This window comes from Zootoca vivipara, chromosome 8 (assembly GCF_963506605.1).
Source record: "Zootoca vivipara chromosome 8, rZooViv1.1, whole genome shotgun sequence".
Lineage (NCBI taxonomy): Eukaryota > Metazoa > Chordata > Lepidosauria > Squamata > Lacertidae > Zootoca > Zootoca vivipara.
Window position 1 is genome coordinate 23533755 of NC_083283.1, and position 24857 is coordinate 23558611.

The window sequence follows — 24857 nt, forward strand, 5'->3', positions numbered from 1 at the left end:
CTCTTACGGCTAATCTAGTCAAGCACCCTGTTCTCACAGTTGCTAACCAGATAGATGCCTGTGGGAAACCCTCAAGAAGACCCAAGCATGGGAGCGCACTCTCTCTTCCTGTGACTTCCAGTAGCTGGTATTCAGAAACATTACTGCCCCCTTCTGTGGAGGCAGCGGGGGGGCGGGGCGGGGCGAGGTAAAAAAAGGTAAGAACCCCTGGATGGTTAAGTCTAGTCAAAGGCGACTATGGGGTGTGGGTCATCTCACTTCAGACAGATTTCTGGGTCATGTGGCCAGCATGACTAAGCTGCTTCTGGCGCAACAGGACACCGTGACGGAAGCCAGAGCACACGGAAACAGCGTTTTACCTTCTTGCTGCAGCAGTACCTATTTATCTACTTGCACTGGTGTGCTTTCCAACTGCTAGGTTGGCAGAAGATGGGACAGAGCAATGGGAACTCACCCGTCATGCAGATTCAAACTGCCGACCTTCTGATCAGCAAGCCAAAGAGGCTCAGTGGTTTAGACCACAGCGCCACCCGCACCCTACCTGTGGAGGCAACAGCATAGCCATTGTGACTAGTAGCCATTATGGTCATAACAGAGATAGAGTGCCAGAGAAAGAGGTTTTCCCTCAGCCTTACTTCAGATTGCTGAGAAGGAGCTGAAAGAGTAATGGTCACAGGCAGAGGCAGGGATATATTAGGATATGTGGGCTGAGAAATGGGGGGTGGGGAAGGCCATGGAGGACTTTGAAGGAATGACTGTGCATTCAATGCATGGATATAAGGGTGTGTGTGTGTGTGTGTGTGTGTGTGTCACAAATAGTTCTTGGTGGCAGTTGTGGGGCAGTGAGGGCTGCGGTGTTAGAACACCAGGGAAGAGAAGTAAAAGAGGGAATCGATGAGAGTGTGATCGATGCAGTTTCCACTGAATGGGCAGAAAGGAAGTGCTATATTTTCTCGGTTCTGCATGGGGAGAACTGACAAGACTCTCTTTAAGGAGCAATTTCAATTTTTTCAAAGCCTAATAGAATTAAATTAAGTGCTCACAAAAGATGGTGTTACAGGTTAACACTCTCTCTTGTAATGCAGCCAATAGTTGTTTTTTCTTCTTTAAAGAGTAATTGATTTAACATTTGTGGCTTGTTCTCCAAGTGCCAAGCAATTAAAACTGTTCTCTTGGCATGGTGCTTCAACTTAATAGCTCCTAGCTGGTCAAAAGCACACTCCTTTCATCCTTGTTTTCCGCTAGGACAAGATAATTTTAAGGGAGACTGGATGGCTCATAGAAGATGATGGAGTGCTAAAGAAAATACACATACCTGTCACTTGTGTTTGCAAAAAACAAAACAGAATGAAAACAGCTATGTTCCTAACACTGCATCCACACATCTAGGTATGTTTTCTCAGCTTTGGCTTGGCAATCTGTGCTGCAGGGCTCTGAATAATTTGGTACAAAGTGATTTCGTTCTGTACATGGGATCAGGAAGACCTGGGTTCAAATCCTCACTCAGCTGTGAAGCTAGGGATGGAGGTGGAACTTGTTCAGCCAGCTTTTTCCAGAGGATTGGAAAGCAGCGAACAACTGGAATACACATTCTTCAGGATGTTGCAGTGCAGTTTCAGTCCCCAAAGTGTGCATGAAGATAGACATAGTTTACATTAAATGATGCAATTTTTTTGGGTGGAATGCACTGCAAAAACTCTTTAGAGCGGCTTTCGACACTTGAGATGTATATTCAACTTATTTCTGTAATTTTGTTTTAAGTTGTTTTCAACATTGCTTAATATTGTGTTTTCATGTCCACATTTTGTTTTAATTGTTGTAATCCACCCTGGCACCTTAGGAAATAGGGTGGGTAATACGTTGTTGCTGTTGTTGCTGTTGATGCCGTTGTTATTTCTGGCAAGAGGGCACACAAAATGTGTCCCAAATGCATACAATGCGCATGCAGATTTTTCATGCACAGTGGTACCTCTACTTACGAATGTTTCTACTTACGAATGGAGCTCCGTCCGCCATCTTGGATGCGGTTTAGATAGGATTTTTTCTACTTACGAATTTTTAGGTAGGGTTGCTTCGACTTACAATTTTTTTCTCCTAATGCATTCCTATGGCATTCGACTTACAAATTTTTTCTACTTACAAATGTGCGTTCGGAACGCATTTGTCAGGAGTATGGGCAGGAGTCAGGCTCTGGGGCCTATAGTGCTTTGCAGGACTGGGGCATGCCTCAACTTGTGCTGGAGAAGCAAGGCGTGGCCACACAGGTGAAGGCCTCAGCTTGTGCTGGAGAAGCAAGGAGTAATCACCCAGGTGAGGCCACTTGAGATCTCACTGCACCTGGTGGCAGGAGCTGGGAGGGATAAAAGCCCAGCATTTCCCTTCAGCTCTTTGCCACAGCAAGGCTATCCCTGCCTGGTTGCATCTGGCCTCCTGTTCCTTGGACCCTTGCCTTGTTGCTGCCGTGCTTCTTGGACCCCTGCCTCGCCTTCGCCTTGCTCCTGCCCCGTGGACCTTCGCCTTGCTTCTTGTTCCTGGATCCTTCGTCTTGCTCCTTGCTCCTTGGACCCTTGCTTCGCCTTCGCCTTGCTCTTGCCCCGTGGACCTTCGCCTTGCTTCTGGTTCCTGGACCCTCGCTTTGCCTTCGCCCTGCTTCGTGCCCTGTGGACCTTCGCCTCTGCCTTCGACCCTGCTTCTTCACCACCATCTTGCCTCTGGTCCTGACGCCCGCTGACCGGACCGTGACAGCATTAAATTCGTAAGTAGAGGTACCACTGCATTTGTTTTGGAAAGACCACTTTTCCCCTCCACCCCCCTACCGATATTTTTTGCCTGATGACAAGGACTGTGTCATTTAGTGATTGTTGTAAGCCATTTAGGGAGGCAGTAGCTGTCTGAAAAGCAGGATGAAATGTACTAAAACAGAGCCATCCTAACCATAGCATAACCTTCACAGGTATTCATTACTCTTTTTTCCAAACTCTGCTCAGGAGCCTCTGGGATGAGCTATTGCCAGTCAAGTTGGCAGGGGAGTTTCCAGGATTGGGCCCGAGGTCACATGACTGAGCTGAACATAGTTTGCAACAGGCACCTCTCCTTTCTCTGTCCCATTCCTGCCACACCACCACAACTCTGGACTGGTCGTGTTGTGTGGATGCCTAATTATCATCTTCCAAAGCAACTACTCTATTCTGATCTTAAAAATGGAAAGTGTAATACTGGTGGTCAACAAAAGAGGTTTAAAGACTCTCTCAAGGCAAATCTTTAAAAATGTAGTATAAACACCAACAACTGGGAAAGACTAGCCTGTGAGCGCTCCAATTGAAGAACAGCCTTTACCAAAGGTGTCATGGAATTTGAAGATGCTCGAACTCAGGACGCAAGGGAGAAATGTGCTAAGAGGAAGGCACGCTTGGCAAACCCTCACTGTGATCAACTCCCGCCCGGAAACCTATGTCTCCACTGTGGAAGGGCGTGTGGATCCAGAATTGGCCTCCGCAGTCACTTACGGACTCACCGTTAAGACGTGTTCATGGAAGACAATCTTACTCAGCTACGAGCGATTGCCAAAGAAGAAGAAGGAACACTCCCCTGGAACACCTCTTTTTGAAAATATAAAGGTAAAGGGACCCCTGACCGTTAGGTCCAGTCGTGGACGACTCTGGGGTTGCGGCGCTCATCTCGCTTTACTGGCCGAGGGAGCCGGCGTACAGCTTCTGGGTCATGTGGCCAGCGAACCAGAGCAGCGCACAGAAATGCCGTTTTGGAAATATATGCTAGCCTAAATTATGCCATTTTAAATTATGCCAGCTGAGCTGGAGGAAAGAGTTCTTCTGCTGGCGTATCTCTGACTCAAAAGGGGTGAGAGCCACACTTGCTGAAGTAGCCCCCCCCCATCCCGCGCCTCAGCTCAGCTGAGAAAGGCCAAGATCTGTTGCAACTCCTGCGAGTCTTGGATGCTGCAGCAAAGAAACAATTAAAAACAACAGCTTACTTGTGGTTCTGAAGACTGTTATGCTACAGTGGTAGCACTGTGGAGAAGAAGATGCTTGTTGAATGTGCCTGGGATACCATGATGTGCAGAGCAGCCTTCAGTTGGCAGCTAATGACAGCAACCCAACAAGGCTCAGCCTTTCCAGGAAGGCTCCCGTCCTTTCCAGGCATATTCGCCACAGTACACAGGCAGCTTCTACACTCAATATGCACTTTGTAGGAGATCTTGGCTTTCCGATGATTTACTAAGTCCACGTAAAGCCTTCAATCATTCAGAATTCAACTGGCCAATTCATAAACTAGATTGGGTAGGTCGTTAAAAAAGAGAGAAAGATTGCTTTTGGGATTTACTTGCCTAATGAATTTCAGGGAAGTTCCTTCACATGTAAACAGTTCCTTTCAAATATAAAAGAATCAAGCCGTATTTTTAGCGTCTGCACCTTGGTCTAACAGAAGGTGCTTATGTTACACTTTTAGGGGGATATGAAGAGAATGGGCTGAGGCTGAGGTGGAAAATGGTGGGACTGCTGTGTTTACTGAATTGCTGTTTCTAAAACGAGAAGCCAATGGGCTGTGCAGCACAAACTTGTCAGCTGCTCAGACAAGACTAATTATATAAATGAGCACTAAAAGGCAGCGGTTGGTATGACTTCAAAGCGGCACACTTATTCTAGGGTTGCCATATTTCAAACAGTGAAAATCTGGACAGTAAGGTTGTTGAGCTCCCCGCGCAAAGGTGTTGAGCTTTTTGGGCAAAATCTCAAAAGAAAAGCTGTTTTTGAGCTATGAAATGGCAGAAACGGCACTGCCAACATGGGCTGCCATACGTTCAGATTTTCCCGGACACTTTCCCAATTTCCACCTGGACGCTGCTGCCAACTTCAGCATTCCAGACGTATGGCAACCCTACTTATTCATAGTACAGTTCACTCAAATAGGTATTTACCTATGTAAAGGTAAAGGGACCCCTGACCATTAGGTCCAGTCGTGACCGACTCTGGGGTTGCGCGCTCATCTCGCATTATTGGCCGAGGGAGCCGGCGTATAGCTTCCAGGTCATGTGGCCAGCATGACAAAGCCGCTTCTGGCAAACCAGAGCAGCACATGGAAACGCTGTTTACCTTCCCGCTGTAGCGGTTCCTATTTATCTACTTGCATTTTGACGTGCTTTCGAACTGCTAGGTTGGCAGGAGCTGGGACCAAGCAACGGGAGCTCACCCCGTCACAGGGATTTGAACCGCCGACCTTCTGATCAGCAAGCCCTAGGCTCAGTGGTTTAACCACAGCGCCACCTGTAGCTTCTGCTAACCAAATGTGCTGGCTGTAAACACTGGTTTGAATCAAAGGCAACACAGGCGGAATTCTGCTAGGGATGGGATGGGAGATTAATTAGAAGCAGTTCACCTTTACAGATGAAACTACTGACAGGAGCAAGCCAGCAGTAAATCACGGGGAGTAAGTGAAGTTAAACTCTTTTTAAAAGAAAAAACGAAACAGCCACAGGATCTGCACGGGGGGGGGGCAGGCTTAATGAGCACAGCAACTCCTTTTGGGTAGGTCTTGCTCACATGTCTGCTTGCCCCCTTTTAGGGGTGCGGCAGCTTTGCGGGACGGCCAGCGCCTCCCCCTGCCAATGATGCAGGGTTGTGTTTTGAGGTCTCTCCTTGTCAGAGCGCGAACTTAGGCTCACATTCCCGGCTTGAAATTCTGCTCCACGTCAGCCTGTTGATTTGGCCATTGGTAGGCTGGCGCAGAGGGATGGTCTGGTCTGAGGGAACAATCAAGCTACCCTCCGATCCACTCCCAGGGGATTTAAAGCAGCCCGACCAGCCTCCGACACCCTGGTCTTCTTCAACCCACCCACTCCAGTATTTGGGCATTTACTCATTGAATTGACCTTGCTATGGCTGCGGTGCTTGGGTAGGAATTTACCTAACAGGCGAATTGGCTATGGCCTGGAGGTTTTGCCTACCCCATAGCAATCGTCACAACTTTGGTGGTTTAGGCATTGGGTAACCTTAGCCTTGGTTGGGGGCTGGGGTTGTACCCCCGCTTCCCCCTCCAGAAACAGGGTATCTCATTTGTCCAGGCGGGGGGCTTGGGCCTCAGCGCTCCTAGAGGTGGCTATTCCTGCGGCGATCCCCCTATTTCATGTAAGTCATAGGAATCCCCGCTGCTGGGTGGATGCTGATGTCATTTCCGGTAGGCAGCCTGGAAATAAACTCTTACCCAATGCCTATGCCAAACCACTTCATCTGTAGTCAATAAAGTTTTGGCCTATTTTGATCCCATTCAGCTGTGTGGTATCTTTAATTGATTGCTCACCTAAGCGGAGGAGAGGGGTGTGGGCCTGTGAGAGGCAGTTACAAAGACTGAAAGTCCCTGCCTTCCCACAGCTTCCTAAGTGCCCTCCTCTCCTGGGGTTTTCTCAAGCAATCTGAGATTGGGTCTGCTTGCCTGCCTTTGCTCCTCCCACTTCATGCATCTTTGCATTCTGGGAGACCAGCAGCAGCAGCAGCAGGAGGAGGAGGACACCCGTGCCTCTTCACCAGCTGGACTCATCTATGCCTCTTGGCCTCCCTCAGGGGTGTACCCAGGATCAAAATTAGGGGGGGGAAGGGGCGGGAGCAAGGGGCGGGAGGGGAGGGGCCACAGTGGGAATGTGGGTGGGGCTACGTGGCCTGCGCCTCCCAGCTCTTCCGAGGAGGCGGCCCCAGGCTCCCGTTCCCGGTGCGAAGCTCCAGAGGCGCACGGGGAACGCAAGCCTGTGGCTGCCTCCTCCGCTTACGCTCCCCGCTCCCGCTTAGCGCTCCTCCGCTTACGCTCCCCGTGCGCCTCTGGAGCTTCGCGCTGGGAGCCGGAGCCTGGGGCTGCCACGCTGCGCCCCTCAGCCTTTTGCTTCTAGGGGGGGAATTCCCCCTCCTGCCCCCCTGCCTACACCCATGGCCTCCCTCATCCCACTTATCCCTCTCTCTCTGTGGGATGCTCAGGGTGCCCAGCCCAGTGAGCACCGGGTGGGATGACCAGAAACTCACACAGGACCGAGCAGAGGCGTGGTGAACAGTCCAGGTCAGCAGCAATAAGTCCAAGCGAGGTAACCAAGACCAGGGGCTGGGCGAAAGCCGAGTCGGGAAACAGTCTGTGAGTCTAGCTGGGTAGCCAAAGGTCAGGAACACGCCAGGGATAATCCGTGAGGCAGGGTCAAAGTCCAGTCCAAGGTCCAGGAGTCCTTCAGGGGGTCAGTCCGGCAGGGAGCAAGGCAGGAAGCAGGCCAAGGTCCATGTCAGGAGCAAGCACGTGGTCATGGGCAGGCACACGCTAGCAACTGCATTGCTCACGCAACTTGGAGCTGGGGCTGGCCGGCCTTTATCTGCCCCGAGGCATAGGGCGGCCCCGATTCTCCGGTGACTCGCCTCTCCTTCTGGCCTGGAGGCGAGCACTCCTGCTGCGGGAACTTAGTTCCCTTCGCCTCTCTGCCCTTCGCCTCTGCAGCTCAGGAGAGGCTGGTGGGTTACCGGACCCAGGGGTAGCCTCAGCTTCCTTTGACGGGGCTGAGAGTGGGACACCTGCAGGCAATGGGTCCTCCATCGCATCCGGGACCAGAGCAGACTCAGCTGACCCCTGCACCTGAGGATCCAGCACAGTTGAGGGCCATTCAGGCTCCCTCCCTAGCCCTGGCTCAGCTGGATCTGGAGGCAGGGAATCCTGTGCAGGCTGGGATCCCTCAGGTTCAGCATCCGAGTCCAAATCCCAGGCCATCTCACTCTGGCTTCCACTTATGACTCTGGACTTCTCTCTGCCACAGACTCTCCCTTCTCACCAAGCCCTGTTCAGCTTTCAACACCTCCTCCTCCCAGTCTTCTCCCTCTGACCAGTCACTATCATCCCAACCCCAGTCCCCTTGCTCTGAACCTCCTTCCTTTGGGTATTCCCCAGCAGGTTCCTCCCATCATTTCTCTGCATCCAACCAGTCCATGACACCTAACCAGCATTAACACTTTATGAAACAATACATGAACCAAAAACACAGCCATCCTTTGGAATTCTCCCTTCTCTGAATGGCGTGACACATTTTTTCCCAGCCAAGTACTGTGTACAAAAATGCTTACAGAAAGGTATGTTCCATGATGCATAAAAATGCATTATAGTGGAGAAGATATAAATGTTAGGGAAAACAAGTTTTGCAAAAATGTGTGTATTAGGCCAAATACCATACAAAATTGGATACAACAGGAAAAATTCATGATAAAATGCCAATTAACTTTTTTTTACTAAAGGAAATGCAAACTGATATGGAAATGTGAAGATTGCAGATCTAACCAGGTGGCGCTGTGGGTTAAACCACAGAGTCTAGGGCTTGCTGATCAGAAGGTCGGCGGTTTGAATCCCTGCAACGGGGTGAGCCTAGCAGTTCAAAAGCACATCAAAGTGCAAGTAGATAAATAGGGACCGCTCCGGCTGGAACATAAACGGCGTTTCCGTGCGCTGCTCTGGTTCGCCAGAAGCAGCTTTGTCATGCTGGCCACATGACCTGGAAGCTGTCTGCGGACAAACGCCGGCTCCCTCGGCCTATAGAGCGAGATGAGTGCCGCAACCCCAGAGTCAGACATGACTGGACCTGATGGACAGGGGCCCCTTTACCTTTACTTAGACCTTAGCTAGACTCCTTATAACAATGGTCCGAAGTTGCATGCTTGCTACTTTCAAAACTAATTCCTTGCAGAATAATTTCGAAACCTATGCAGTTGTGAGCATTTCCATCCATAAATGGTAATGATTGATTCGTTCAGTGCTAGTTATGTTGCTGCTATTGGAATTATAACACATTTTTTCAAAGGATGGCCATAAGTCACACAAGATTCTTGTTTAAACTTTTACAAAACCGTTTGGTACAGGCTAGTTTATTTTGTCCGTAAGACAACAAAGTCCAAAAAACGACCAAGTTTTTTCAGTAAACAGTGTCTGGAAATAAAACTGCTCTTCCCGTAACCCTTGTGACTGAGTTTGTTTAGGGAACGGGAGGTGAGGTTCTATCAGCACTGCAGAAAACTATATTGGACAGCTGTACTAGATGAAAGGTTGAATTTATAATCTCCGAGGTTAACATAGGCTCATTACACATACATACACAAATTCTTGAGGAAGCTGCTTTGGAGAACGTTACAGACCTGCAGTCTGGTGGAACAGACATCACCTCACCGCAAAAATCCTTCACTTTCAAGATACTAGAAAAATGTAGCTTTCTTTCCAAGTTAGAAACCCAAAACCAAATTAATAGCTGTGAAATGCAATGTGGAAATATGATTCTTAAAATTAGAACCTTCCTATTAAGGTGAGGTTTTCTAGGTAAATATTTTTTTGTCTTTCAAAGGAAACATAAGCATTGTGAATACTTCTGGATCATGTCGCCATCTAAGAAAAGAATATGAGAACCCCTGTATCGTTAATTATATTACTTATATGAATGCCACAATCAGGGCTAATTGAAGTACATCTAAAGGCCCCCCCCCCCGGTGCTTCCCCTCCTGCAATTAACACTCATATGGGCGAAAAATGGGGGTCACAGTGACTGGCCCTGTCTTCACCATCACAATTTTGGTTGCACTCACAAACCCTATCACCGCAAGGCAATTAGCCCGAGAGGGAGGAAATCACATTGGCACCAAAGACAGCTTTTAAGTGTTGTGCATGGAGGTTTTCCAGTGCGGCTGGGAAAAGAAGGGTTAAACTTCTCCTCCTCGTGTTCTGCAGTCCTGATTAAAATTGCCCCTACCCCCACCCCAATGCTTGGTATTTATTTAATTTATATTTTAAAAACTTAGGCATGGTTGCTAGTCATACTAGCAATGCCTGGCTTAAGATGCAGACGAAATGAAGGTTAGTCCAACTCAGATGGGGCCCTGGTTCAAATGCTGCTCAGCACTGATAACTAAGTGGTTGTGAGCAGCTCACTTGATTTTGGCCTGATTTAGAAAGCTGCTATAATAAATACAGTGGTACCTCTACTTACAAATTTAATGCGTTCCAAACGCACATTTGCAAGTAAAAAAAAATTGTAAGTCGAATCCCATAGGAATGCATTGGGAGAAAAAAATTGTAAGTAGAAGCAACCCTATCAAAAAATTCGTAAGTAGAAATAATCCTATCTAAACCGCATCCAAGATGGCGGACGGAGCTCCATTCGTAAGTAGAGTTATTCGTAAGTAGAGGTACCACTGTAATGATGATCTCGGCCTTTCCCAGTGACCTGTTTTTCCCCCAAGAAAATCCAGCTGCTCATGGGTTGTGCAGAATGCAACCCCTTTCATCAGACACTTGTTTACGTTTTTAAGAGGCAAACACACACGCCAGAACATTTTGACCCTCTAGCTAGCAAACCCATTGTGATGATGCGTGTCATGGGGAAATGAGTGCTATTTAGGGGAACTTTTCAAAACTTGCCTGTTATTTTTTTTCATTCTTAAAAGCGTTGTGTCACTAAAATGCTGACCTGAAGTTCAAGCTGACCTTTTTTTAAAAAAAATGGAGAATAGCAGAAACACAGACATGTTGGCATGCCTTGCCATTGTATGGATCTTTCTGGGGTTTTTAAAATAACAACAATAATAATTTAGTTTTATAAAAGTGAAGTAAAAAGGTTGTATTTTATCTATAGTGATTTTTATAGAAAAAGAACTTAAAATGTCATGGCCGAGCCAGGCTTTGATTATCTGCCCTGGAACATTTTACCCTCAGTCATGGGCAAGAACTTGCATGTGGAACATTCATGTTTTTCAACAACTATTTGATGTCCTAGTTTAAATAAACTGGCCTTGGACTTCAGTTGCTGCTTGTCAAGTACTTGCAAAGAGCATGTCGATCCTTCTGTGAATGATGATGCAACTTCAGCATATTGCTGGGGCATTGTGTTTAAGCACACCATTATAGACTCCGAGGGTTCTTTTTGCAGACATCCACTACTGCACTCTGCCCCCTGGGATTAAAATCCAGTGGGCACTGTCCCCACCTCCACCCCAAACAAGAGTGAAGAGGTGCAATGCCACGTTGCTCAGAGGGGCTGAATCACTCAGAAAAGGGAGCAGGTCTCTTCGTACTAAGGTAAAGTCAGTGCATGCCTTCAAAGGCAGCTGCTGGTGGAACAAGGTGTGTAACAAGAGATGAGCCCTGCATGCCAGGGAGAGTTCTGGAAGCCTAAAGGCTTCTGTAGCAGTGGTGTGCGGTGAATTTTTTTTGTAGAACAATTAGGGCCAGAGGCTCAAGCTTGCAAGGGCAATTGTGTGTGTGTGTGGGGGGGGGGGGGTGCCGACGTCGTGTGTGGCCATCATGCCTCCCTTCTCTAAGCTGGTCAGAAGCTTCCCTCTAATTTACAAGGATCATGTAGGAGACTAGCCTAGAACCCCTAGTCCAATGATCACACACTATTGTACAGGGGTTTTTATTCTGAGGTCAAGCCTGTGAGAAGAGAGAGAGGTCTGAATCGTGTCTTCCAAGAGTTGACAAAACAGTGTTTTCCTAAACTGGAACACCATCTTCTCTGGAAAAGAACCTGCCTGGCTGAGCTTCTGAAACAGGTTGCAAAGTTCCATTACGCTACTGAAGGACGGGCTCTGGAACCCAGAGATGGAGAGTAAAAGCCCCCCTTGTCAAAACAGAGGAGTACACCAACACTACACACACTCACCCACCCACCAGGCATGTAGCATTCTTTCTCCTCTCTCTCTCTCTCTCTCTCTCTCTCTCTCTCTCTCTCTCTCTCTCTCTCTCTCTCTCTCTCTCTTTCTCTCTCTCTCTCATGCACACATACAGAAGCACCCACCCACCCTCCCACCCATCCACCAGCATTTCCAGCCTCTTGCATTGTAGTGATGGGATGAGATAGCTACTCTCAAAGAGCAGGCAGGGGACTTTATCCCTGATCTCAGCACTAGGATTGGATATAAAAGATCCCTGTGCCTGCTCTTTAGAGAAGATAGCTAAAGAGCAGGCAGAGTCGTTTCTCTCCCAGATAAAGCTTTGAGGCTGGTGGAGCATTTCTTGTGGCCAGATGTTACTCACAAGTTAGCCATCCCTTCCCTGTTGGAAAGACCATTGGCACCATTGGCAAACATAGTACTCAAGGTTAGTACTCTTACCTCAGCTGCGGGAATCTGTGGCCTTCCAAATGCTGCTGAACTCCAGCTCCCATCATCCTCGTCCAATGGGATGCTATGGGATTGCCCAATCAGCTTGCTATGGCTGATGGGAGTTGCAGTTCAGCAATACCTAGCGGGCCAAAGGTTCCCCACTCCTGCCCTTGGAGGAAGGGTGGGATAAAAATGCAATATGTAAATAAACATCACTGTGAGAAGTCGTAGTAATTCCTTCCATAGAACCCTAATTCCCTTTTATCTGTTAGCAGTACCTGTCACTTAAGAGACAGGAAATTATGCTTAACAGCTGCTTTATCTCTTCTTTCCTCTGAGGGGGGGTGTAACCATTTCAACAGCACTAGACTGTGGTCTCAGCAGAAAGGCCTGTCGGATGAATAAAAGGTCACGAGGTTATTGTGCCTTTCTGCTGGAGAAGTTTCCTTGTGGAAGGAGAAGATGTTCAACATTAATAGCCTTGCTCATACCACAGTGAACTGCTCACCTTTAACATTGCTAGCTTCCCTGCAGCATTTTGAGTCATTACCTATCCGACCAAGATCTGGAAGTTGTAGTCAATAGCCTGTAATCTTCTTGGTTCATCAAGTTACACCTTGCTTCAGGACTCTTTTGATCATACTAAAGGGAACGGGCTTCCTTTTCTCACATCTAATGCCTTGTTTGCTTGCTGTAAATATTAGACTATTTGTCTAGCTGGGGTCCCATAATGCTTTTCCTACCAAGAACACTGAGCAAGCAAGATTGTTTTACAACCACATGCACAAAATCACATTCTCATTGCAAGTGAGTTGTGCCGTCGGTTGGTTAGAACATATATGGAGTTCAATCTTTTTCTGAACTTTGGTTGGGTCTGCGGGGAAAGTAATAACTCCCCCCCCCCCAGACCCAACCAAAGTTCAGAAATAAAAAACAAATCGAAGGACATTGATTGAGGAAGATTTCCCTATAATGAAGCTACGTCTCATGGGGCTGATGTTCTGCACAAATCAAAAGGCCATCAGTTTCAAATGATTTTATTTAATGCAATGGCATTTGGTTTGCATTTGCTGGAAAGGAAAAGACCACCCATATGCACATATTACAACACACTTAAAATTGAGAACAGAATATATATTTTTGTACTTTTACAGAAAGAGTGTTTGATTTATAATGAGGTCGTCTTCAGCAACCCAAAAAGATCTGGTCCACTGAAAATGGTTCTCTGTGTGTTTACTGTTGAGCAGTCTTATTTAGGTTTGAGTGAATTCTCTTGATGGGAATATATGCCTGGGTTCAATTTGGAGCTGGGTTTGGTATACCAAGCTGTTTCTCCAAAATATCTAAAAATAGCATCCCCCTCCGACCAATCTGGGGGTCCTGTTGAACCCTCGCTGACTACACTGAGAGTACTACATGGCCTGGATCCATCTTCAGTCCCCATGAATATGCCAACCACTCTCAAGCCCTAAAACTTCTTCCTTCCACTGAAACATTATCTCATGGACAGCAGCAGTGACCAAGAGGTCTCTCTGCAAAGCTTCCATTCATCCCTGGTACCCAGGACATTGCAACTGCAGCATCCCAGTTCTGAGGATGACATGGTTTCCCAAGGCATTTGAAGACTTGGTAGGGATACCACTGCTCTGGAACCTACATATTCCAGGACTCAGTGCACCTTTAATGCTGTCGTGAGGATTCATGGAGCAAGGAACTATGAAATATGCAGTTCCCATGGCACCTGATGTCTTGAAAATTCAAGCACCCTGGAAAGAATGTGTGTGGTTTTTTAATTTAAAAAATTCTACATTTCTATATTGTTGGTGACCCACCCATGTTCAAAATGGCACTTGATTCATAATGTGGCTGAACAATCTAGCCTGAAGATGTTTGTTTACGGAGCAAAATAGCTGCATATATCTCTAGTGCATTGTTAGGTCAGACATCCCAGATTAAGTGGTTTGAGGACTGAAATGCTGACTACGAGTAAGATGCAAGGATGACAATGTAGTCAGAGTGCTGGACTAGGATCTGGGAGGTAAAGGACCCCTGACCATTAGGTCCAGTCGTGACCGACTCTAGGGTTGTGGCGCTCATCTCGCGTTATTGGCCGAAGGAGCCACCGTACAGCTTCCAGGTCATGTGGCCAGCATGACAAAGCCGCTTCTGGCGAACCAGAGCAGCGCACGGAAACGCCGTTTACCTTCCCGCTTGGAGCGGTACCTATTTATCTACTTGCACTTTGACGTGCTTTTGAACTGCTAGGTTGGCAGGAGCTGGGACCGAGCAACGGGAGCTCACCCCGTCACAGGGATTCGAACCGCTGACCTTCTGATCAGCAAGCCCTAGGTTCTGTGGTTTAACCCACAGCGCCACCTGCGTCCCAGGATCTGGGAGACCGGGGTCCAAGTCCCCACTTAGGCATGTAGCTCACTAGGGCCAGTCACAGTCTGTCAGCCTAACCTCCCTCACAGGGCATTGCGCTGTGGATAAAATGTGGAGGGGTAGAAACATGCATACCAGTGGTGCCATCTTGAACAAAACATTGGGGGCGGGCTCGACCTAATCCACCCTCCACTGCTGCCCCCTCACTGCTCCACAAGCAAGGGACCCCAGGCCCCTAGAGTTGGCATCTACGATGCATACCACCTTGAGCTCCTTGCAGGAAAGATGGATTTAAAATGTAATATAACTTTTAAAACTGCTTGAGGGGGTATTGTTTTTGTTTGTTACTATGGTATACATTTTTGTGTGTTTATGTGATAAACTACCCTGTGATTAAGGGCAGCACAAAAATTTAATCAACAACAACAACCAACAACCAACAAATTTAAACATTGATTATATTTGTGCACCTATATTATTATTATTATTTGAATAATAATAATAATAATAAATTATTATTTATATGTTGCCCATCTGACTGGTTACTCCAGCCGCTCCATTTCTTGAAACCTATATAATCCATCCTATATCAATTCACACAAAATATTGAGTAATGCATGATGCAAAATAGTGTCCAAGGCTTAGGAAAATAGGCGAAAGAGAACCATGGCTAAAATATATATTTGGTTTGCAGCTTTGATAACTGTGAAAAGAGGGAAAGACGAATTGCCTGTGCCAAAAGAGGAGGAGGTAGATTTCAAAACTGGGAGCAGAAGCTGCGTGACCCTAACACAGCTAATTAGTCAATTATAAGAGAACTAAATTCCTGTGATTGAATTTGTGACCAAAATAGCTCCTGTTGACAACAAGACTGTTCCATAAGATTAAAAAGAAGAACAGGGAAGAAAAGAAAAAAATGACTTTCATTGAAGTAGCAGAGAGAATTTTCAGGAATATATTTAAATGGAAATGATGAAGTGCCGACATTTCACGGCATGCTTAAATTGGACGCAATCGTGCAAGCTGTTAGAATACGTACAATTAGCTGCAGCGGTATTACATACCATAAGTATTCCCCTGGCCTCTTCGCAGCTGAGCGGCATGTGAACTGTGCCAAGATGTTCAAAGCTTTTTCTCTTGGACAGAATATGCATGGTGCAATTTGAAGCAACATGAGCCCTTTGAGGAGGGTCTGCCAGACAAACAAAGCGGCTACTCTATGCATGTTACAACACTTACTTACTTACTTACTTACTTACTTACTTACTTACTTACTGTGTACTGTAGCATTAGAGAGGGAAGAGGAGGCTCTAATTGAGGTGGCTCTAAGTTTGATGTGCATCCTTGGCATGCTCCCACCCCTATCCTGCCTGTGGGATTCCCCATTGTGTTGGGAGACTGTGGCTCTTCTTTCACCTTCCCAATCTGCATCTTATAAATCTACACTACCGGTGGACCAGCAGACAAGTAGGACCTCCCTCCCCACACTGGCATGGAGAGGAGAAGGCAGTGGTGATACCCTGAACAAGTATGGCAAAAGTGGCAGCAGAGTTGAACAGGAGAAGAAAGGAGCATGGCAGCTGCCAAACAATGCTGCTTGGTGTAGCTGAGCTCACATGGAAAGGCTTCAGGGCTAATGGGAGAAGGAAAAAGGCTGTTAAAATTGCTGGCTGTTCACCTTTCATCTTCAGATTGCAGGCAAATAGTTCAGGATGGTCATTTATGTATGTGACAACAGCGGCTAGAATATTATATGCACAGAAATGGGAAGGAAAGAAGGTTCCAATGAAGGAGGAATGGCTTTTGAAAGTAATGGACTATGCGGAAATGGCAAAGCTGGAAGCGAAATTAAGAGATCAAAATGATGGACTTTTTTATGGAGAACAGAGGCCTTTCATGGACTATCTAAAAAAAATATTACAGTCAAATGAAATTGTGGGCAGGATTCGAGATAAAAGCAGAAGAAGAAAAATGTCAAAATAATTGTAATAGAGAAACCTTTTGTAATAGGTAAGGATATAATGCAGTAGAAAAGGTTTGCGTAAAACCACTAAGTAGGTGAGGGTGGGATGGTCAAATGGTGTTTTATCAACAGGAGCTGATTTTTTGGAGATGGCCTTCTGATAGCTCTGGTTTTGTTTTGTAATGAGACTCCCAAGCCCTGTTCAGGCATTAATAGAATCATAGAGTTGGAAGAGACCACAAGGGCCATCCAGTCCAACCCCCTGCCAAGCAGGAAACACCTTCAAAGCATTCCTGACAGATGCCTGTCAAGCCTCTGCTTAAAGACCTCCAAAGAAGGAGACTCCACCACACTCCTTGGTAGCAAATTCCACTGCCGAACAGCTCTTACTGTCAGGAAGTTCTTCCTAATGTTTAGGTGGAATCTTCTTTCTTGTAGTTTGAATCCGTTGCTCCGTGTCCGCTTCTCTGGAGCAGCAGAAAACAACCTTTCTCCCTCCTCTATATGACATCCTTTTATATATTTGAACATGGCTATCATTCGCAACCTCCGTGATTAGACTTTCATAAGGGAGAGTGGGAACACTAGTCCTGCTCACCCCTGTGTCTGGCCCTGCTGCCTTCCATTACTTGAAGGGCCAAATGTTTGCAGTGGGAAGTCTTCTATACTCATGGAGACTCATGTGCAGCTTAGAACCCTGATCTTCTGACATTCTAAACCAAGCAGCAAACCTCCAAGGGTAGAGAAAGCTCCTTGTTGCAGAAGTTCATCTCCTCAACATGTGGAAGGTGATGGTCAATGGTGGGGATGTGATGGAGCGGGTGAGCCAATGGCTCATTCCTGCTCTCCCTTCATTCCATGAGGCTGAACATCTGAAGAGGGGCTTTTGGGAGAGGGTAGATGGGTGTAGGTGTTAGAAACAGTGGTTGGTGGTTTGAGTGAAAGAGAATGCTGAGAACTAGCTGAAATTGGGATGCATATGACTCTCTGGAGGCTTCTGAAAGAATGCCTCCTTTCCATCCATTCATGCTCTGTTGTATGTTTGTAAATAAAGCTTATGACTATAACTGCAAGTACAGGAGTGGATTGCGCCCAATGGGGAGTGTGCGCCCTCCCTCCAGCCAACTATTTAACGCAAATAAAGGAGGAAACACAGACTGTGTTTCAATGCATTATTTTTGGTTTGTGTGTCTGCCCCCACTTACATTTAAGCAGAGGGAATGCTCTGCTATTTTTAGTCCACTGCTCTAGGAAAGATTATTATACTGTAAAGCCTAAAGCCTAAAAGAAGATTGTAGGCACAGGGCCCACACATCATCTATAACTTTTCTAAAGACAAGATCAAGCACACTTTATACCCAAGCTTCTGTAGGTTAGCTCTGGGGTATGTATACATGTTTCATTTCTGGTACAGAGCTGATCAAGAAAAGTCATTGTCAAACGCTGGGGCTGCCACAAAGGAAGACAAATGAAAAACAGAGGAAAGCAGTAGGAACAACTGAGCAATTTCCACAACTCATTCCGGAATCTCACCTGGTATTCCATCATGTATCCAGTAATTAATGTCTGCTCCTTCACCATTTTCAAAGACATCAGTAACATTGATGGGCTTCAGCAACTTCATGATCTCCTTCATGATGTCACGAGCTTTATCACTGCCTGTGAAAGCCAGGCCGGTGGGCATGAATGTTCCCTCATCAGACTCCATCACCATGTCAAAGTTGGAGATGTTCTCCTGAAAGACATAAAGCGAGCATCTTGGGTCTGCAAAGGCCAATTTTAAGGAGGACATTGTTTTGGTAACAGTTTCACTTCCAGCACTACCTGCCATGCAGGAAATGTGTGTGAACCAGAAATTTTGAGTGGGGAGAATGACGGCGTTGTAATGGCTAAGGCTCGGTTCAGATGCAGCACTGCCGCTCCAACGAATTGGACCTTGTTGGAACATGGACGAGAGACTAACTGAAGCGCTCCCTCCTTTCTCATCCCCTCTGCATCTTACACATCTGTCTCCAAGGAAGACCATCCAAATTGGTGGCCATCACTACCTCCTTGTGGGAGCAAATGCCATAGTTTATCTATGCACTGTGTGAAGGAAAAACTTCTGGATCTTTAATCATTCAGCTTCGTTGCATGTCCCTAGTGCTCATATTTTAAGAGAGAGGGATGGGAAAAAGCTCTCTTCACACAATGCATCATTTTATACACATTGATCATGTCCGCTATTCGCCAGACCTTTCCTCACAATGGAGTTGCTCCAACCCCTTAATCATTTTGGTTGCCTGTGGGGAGACAGTGTCCTGGCAAACTGCCCGTTGCTCCTTTAAACTTGTGTCCTGACTGGCTGCTTCCCATAGCTGTGAACTCAATGGGCAACCCGTGTTTCATAGTGTCCACCCTGCATCTGCCATACAGGGATAATAAACAACCTATTTTATTGGGTTTATGTGTGGATTACAATGTCAGATGCTTTGAATAAGGTGTTACGAGTAAGAGAGCACAATGGAGCTCAGCCAGTGTGACATAGTTGTTATGAGAGATCAACCTATTAAGCAGCATTATTGAACTTGCAAAATGGCTTTTGAAAAGCCTCAGAGTTTAAACAGCAGTGTGAGGTTCTGGCACAAGAGCTGCAAAAAGAGAAACTTGCTTTATTATTTACTTGCATACTTATTTACAGAGAACATTCTCTGGGAGGCTTGTACTGTAAAAGCCTTGCAGCATCAATAAAATTTCAAGATGCAGAACTCAACTGTAAAACAACACAAGAGCAGATCTGAAGAATAATTTAAAATATTGTTGTGAGTTGGGAGGGGTAGACTACATGGATCAAATTTCTGGAATGGATTCAATTCTTGCAATAGCCAGGCTAGCTTCCTGGTAAGGTAATGATCTAAGTATGGGCTGTTAAGGTAACAAAGGAAGTTGTTTGGTGCCAGAGGACAAATGGGTGCTCTTCCCATTGAACTCTCTATTAGTTAGAAACACAAAGGCCAGAGTTGTATATGTGAGCTTTGATGGTTGAGGCTGCAGGCTGCAGGCTGGGCAGCTGAGAGACAGAGCCATGCCTGATTTGGGGTGAAATCCGAAGCTGTGGCTGTGGGAGAAGCAAGACTCTCTTTGGGGTGAGCCCCTGCACCACAGGGACAGGTTGTATATATATATGTAAATAAACCATATATCATAAAGACAACACAGTCTCTTCTGTCTCTCCTTTTGAGGAAACCAAGTCTGGGGTAAGTGCCTGGAATCCCTGGAATCTTGCACTGCTCAGAGATTGGGGTGGTGTGTGATAATATTTAAAACAGCCTCCCACAACCTGATGCAAGTTGTAGCCCAACATCTGGAGGGTGTAAGGTTGAGGTACATCTTAAAAGTCCTTAAGACAATATAAAGAAGCATTTGCCTGGCACTGAAATGACCCCCCAAGTAGTCAACAATTGAGCATCTCTAGGGAGAGAATTTCACAGCCAAGGTGCCAACACCAAAAATGCCCTCTTTGTGTTTTAAAAAACATGTCCCTACTTCTTGAGGCAGCTTTGCTTTCTTGCACCATTGACAAATCTCCAATTTCGTTTTCTTTTTCTCTTTCTTAATTTAGGGTAATCTGAAAGTCACTGTCAGGCTGACTGTGGGGAGCTACTGATAGGGAATGTCTCTAAATAACATTGACAAGTTGCACGTGTGTGCCTTCGGATCTGACAGGAAGGCTGTAACCCAGAAAAGGGTAGAGGGAAAGAGATTGTGAAGCAGTTTGAAGATTGCGCCGGGTAAAATAAATGATGAGCACCCCTTTGCTTTTCTGGGCCATGCACAATATTTCTGGCATCACTTATTCAACAATCACTGAGATATAATTAAGTACTTCACACATATCTCCTCCAACTTCTACACAAACATTCATTAAAATCAGCCTTGCAATAATATTCTGAGGCTGTAGTTATTACCAAATCGAGTGACTTCATCACGGAAGAATATACTCCGCTGAAATCTGCGGACCCCTTGAGAGGTTAATTTGAAGACTGGCTTTAGGTGTTTCATTTTCTTTCATTCTTTCCTTTCTGACCACCCAAGCAGGTATATTCAGTTTCGAAAAGGAAGGTAGGCAATTAGCCGTTCTGTGCTCCCCTGCACTGTAGTAGCCATAAATCAGACATGGTTAAGGAGACATAGAACTTATCTCCCTTAACAGCAAAAGGAGGTGTGCGGGTTTTATTTTTTTACACCACCGTTTACTATGGCACAAGCACCCAAATTTGTCACCTCCAAACTGGCATTTCAGCAGCCATTGGTTAAGATCCTTTGGAAGGCAGGGATGAAGTCTGGCTGGGTCAGAGTGAAAAGTGGGTTGCTGGTGCCTCTATGGCAATGATGCAAGTTTCCTCAATTACTATTTCCAACAAGGAGACTGGGGTGCATGCGTGCTTCTTGAAGAGTGCTCCTGGCAAGTGAGCTCTGTTCCATTCACCTAGTAGATCACAGCCCTTAGGCAATGGCATAAGCCTTAGCTGGATCCCAGCATATGGCTGTGCAGCTTAAAGCCTTCCAAGGTATGGTGGCCACTCTTACATATCACTGAAAAAGAGGAAACGCATCACCAAAAGAGAGGGGTCACATATGCATGAAATGCTGATTGATATGTAGAGGTTCAAATTTAGAAATTAATACTATAATTTTAATAGAAATACAATGCATCTCACCATAGTGGGGGAACGACTGTCTGGTGCCCAGGTGCTAATTGTAGATGGGCAATTTCAAGAACCTGTTATCTGTTCCTATGGTTCTTTATCTTTAAAGGACCAGACAGTCATTCAAACAGTCATTCAAACAGAGAATTCCTCCAAATAGAAAACCATCCTTTGTGAAGTAGGCCACCCAATTTCAAAGTGTTGTGGGCATGTCACTTGCTAAATCTAGCTTTTGTGTTCCATCAGTGTGCTGCAAAAACGCTATTGTTTATTGATGGCAGAAGAAGTCATATACAGTCCCAAAGCTATAATCCTTTTTTTTTTTTGCCTAGTGGCCAGGAAATAAGTGCCATTCTACAGGGACGCCACAGAATTAGCAATGATCCCCTTCCAAGAAGCGTGGAATCTTAAGAATCTAGGTTTGAACTGTGTAGCATAATCTCTTTTTCTCTAAATGCTTGGGGTACATTCCAAACCTCACGATAAATCTGAAATGCATATAAACCAGAGGGCCATATATAGAGAGAGCATACATTTATAGAGCATACATTTAAAGCACTCACACAACTTTAACAGTCATGGAGAATCCTGGGAACCGCTGTTTGCGAAGTGTGCTGGGAATTGTAGGTCTTTGAGATAAGCACCCTTAACAAGCTATAGTTCCCATGATGCTTTGGGGAGAAGCCATGGCTGTTAAAGTGGCATAAGAGTGCTCTAAATGTGAGGTGTGGGCAGCATACCTGCCAAGTTCCGGCCTGAGAAATAAGGGACTGGACCGGAAGTAGCAGACCGGAAGTAGCGCTGCCGCCATTTTGGAACTGGGCGGAGCATGCTCAGAAGCGACTTTTGATGCTGTTCTGCCCTGTTCCAAAATGGCCGCCGCACCAGAAGTTGCGCTGCAGCCATTTTGGAACTGGGCAAAGCAGCATCAAAAGTCGCTTCTGAGCATGCTCCGCCCAGTTCCAAAATGGCCGCTGCGCCAGAATAAACCGGGGGGGAAACAAAAAAAATCAGTTTTTTCGGCTGGGGACAGCTGGAAAAACGGGGGTTTCCCGGGGAATACGGGAAACTTGGCAGCTATGGTGGGCAGTGTTTTTTCCTCTGGGGGTACTGAAGGGTACCCAGTACCGACACCTTTTCTAGAAGAAAAGCACTGGGTGTGGGTGTAACCTCTGATGGCAGATGACAGTCATACTTAGCATCCATATGTGCATTAGAGACCTCAGAGCAGTTTATGTGCATTACCTCAATAATCAAGACAGAATGCAAACTGGTACGATTTAAGGTAGACTGGTGATTATCTTCATATTACACACAGGGAGGGGTTGAGCGGAGGCTGAGAAAGGCTTCCTTAAGGCCATGTACCAAGTGAATTCTTGGTCATGGACATTCACAGGAATTTTGCTTAAGTGATTGCGGGGAGAAAGATATACAAACAAAGACAATGCATATGTACAAAATATGGCAATAGAAACCTATACACACAAAGCAAGAGTTTCATATTGGAAAGAAAAGTATTTCATTTATACCCCAGTCATCTGGCTGGGTTTCCAACAGAATATTAAAAAATACAATAAAACATCAAAAACCTCCCTAAACAGGGTTGCCTTCAGATGTCTTCTAAAAGTCAGATAGTTGTTTATTTCCTTGACATCTGATGGGAGGGCGTTCCACAGGGCGGGCGCCACTACTGAGAAGGCCCTCTCCCTGGTTCCCTGTAACCTCACTTCTCGCAGTAAGGGAACCGCCAGAAGGCTCTCGGAACTGGACTTCAGTGTGTGGAATGGCAACTGAAGAAATTGTATCTCTCTATGAATGCTGGATAATATAAATATTTGGGAAATTGACCTGGACAACCTGACTTCTTAGTGTGCTTTGTGTGCTTCATGTGCTTGTGTGCTTCATGTGCTTGTGTGTGTGGTGGGGATTACACACTTCAAGCATGTGAAAATTATGCTACTGACATCTATTACAATTCCCCAGTTTTGCTGCAGTGATAAATCTGGCAACCAGTCCCAAAATTAGGGCTTTTACACACACAAAATTGAGAAACTACTCAGATTTTTTTTTAAAAAAAAGCAATCTTATGTGCCACAGTAATGTATTTGTGGGTTTAGCAAAAAACAAAAACAATACCTGCAACCATTTGGTGAGTGCTGTCAGGAAAAGCCTGCTTTTTAATGATGTATACACATGGCTCGCAAAGTTACTCACTGTCATGAGTCTGAGGATCTGGCTCATGTTGTTGCTATTATGGGTGCTTGTAAAGCACAGCTTTAAAACATTATCTCTGCATATAAATCATGAAAACAGGAACTGAATAAGGGCAGCTAGATGTCCTTTAGGGGCCAATTTGAGCCTAGGTGAGGAGAGTTGCATGAAACCAATATGTGTCCATCTCACAATGGTGGGAGAAGCAACCAAGGATCTTACAGTGCTAATATTAACTTAGCAGGACAGAGAGAGAGAGAATGTTTTATTATGGTAGATTTTTGAAAGCTATTGGCAACATGGCATCAGCTCATTGTTATCCATTTTTGTAATGCTTTGCATATGTTTCTAATATGAAACCAAGAACATGAGCCACCCTTAGCACATGATATGGCTACACCCCTCACCCACCCCATCCTTCCATCATTCCTCACATATTACTGTAACCGTTAATTTTGAGCATATGTTGGGAGATGCCTTAAAAACAGAACTTTTCTGCAGAGAGAAACCAGTATGGGGGGAAAACACACACAAGGCAAAACAGATCTCAGATGTGAAGGTATAAGAAGTTTTCCTCTGTGGGGTGGGGAGGCAATGCAAACCCCTTCAGAAAGCATTTTTGCTTCTGCTAGCTCAGAGGCCGCAAACACTTTAGAAATGTATTAAGAGCGTATATTTGTATGAATTGTGCTGCCCTTCGTTTCCTGTCAGGCAGCGAAAAAAATAACTGCTGTTTGTCAAAACAAGCTCTGATCAGGCTATATTCTCCTAGGTAATTTAAGTCAAGAGTAACTGTATGAGCCAAAGATTAACTGTGGGCTCAGCTGTTTCCTCCGTCTCTCCTCATATTGGAGGACTCATTCAAATATGCAAGCTCATTAAAATATCAGTCCACTGAGATAATCACTTTCGTCAGGCAACAATCTGAGCTCCTGCCTCTGACTGTACTCACCACAGTACATGACAGCAGGGTGGGGGAAATAAGTCAACACATTTTGTCAAAGGGTATAGCTTACTTAACTCTCTGCATGCCTACTGACAGGGCCAGGCTGGGGTTGTGGGCACTGCAGCCACATCCAAATCAGGAGGCCACGTTCTCCACTCCAAGGCCCCAAGATTGGCAGCATCATCTGGTAAAATGGAGGACAGCAAGCTGAAGGCACAATTGTGTCGACCATACAAAGGCAGGACATAGGACGCTGCCTTACAGGCCACTGATTCATCTAGCTCCATACTGTCCACACTGACTGGTAGAATCTGTCCAAGGTTTCATGCATAAGTCTCTCCGAGCCCTACCTGGAGATGATGGGGAATGATCTTCCTCAAATGACCATTCCTCAAAGGGATGGTTCATCAGTTCTGGCCAACACAGAGGCTTTTTACTGGTGCTGCTGTTGCATACCTGTAGTATTTTTAATGAGGGTGAAAGAGGAGAGCGCAAAATATGGTCTGAAGCTCAACATCAAAAAAACCAAGATCATGGCCACTGGTCCCATC

The 24857-nt window shown here is 45.9% G+C and overlaps 1 protein-coding gene across 1 annotated transcript in view; it reads right to left on the reverse strand.

Moving 5' to 3' along the window:
• CPQ (carboxypeptidase Q) overlaps positions 1–24857 on the reverse strand; it is a 150739-nt gene that overhangs the window by 14366 nt on the left and 111516 nt on the right. Inside the window, exon 7 of the mRNA XM_035125207.2 lies at positions 17995–18196. Within this exon, the coding sequence (XP_034981098.2) occupies positions 17995–18196 (202 nt within the window). The remainder of the gene's footprint in view (positions 1–17994; positions 18197–24857) is intronic.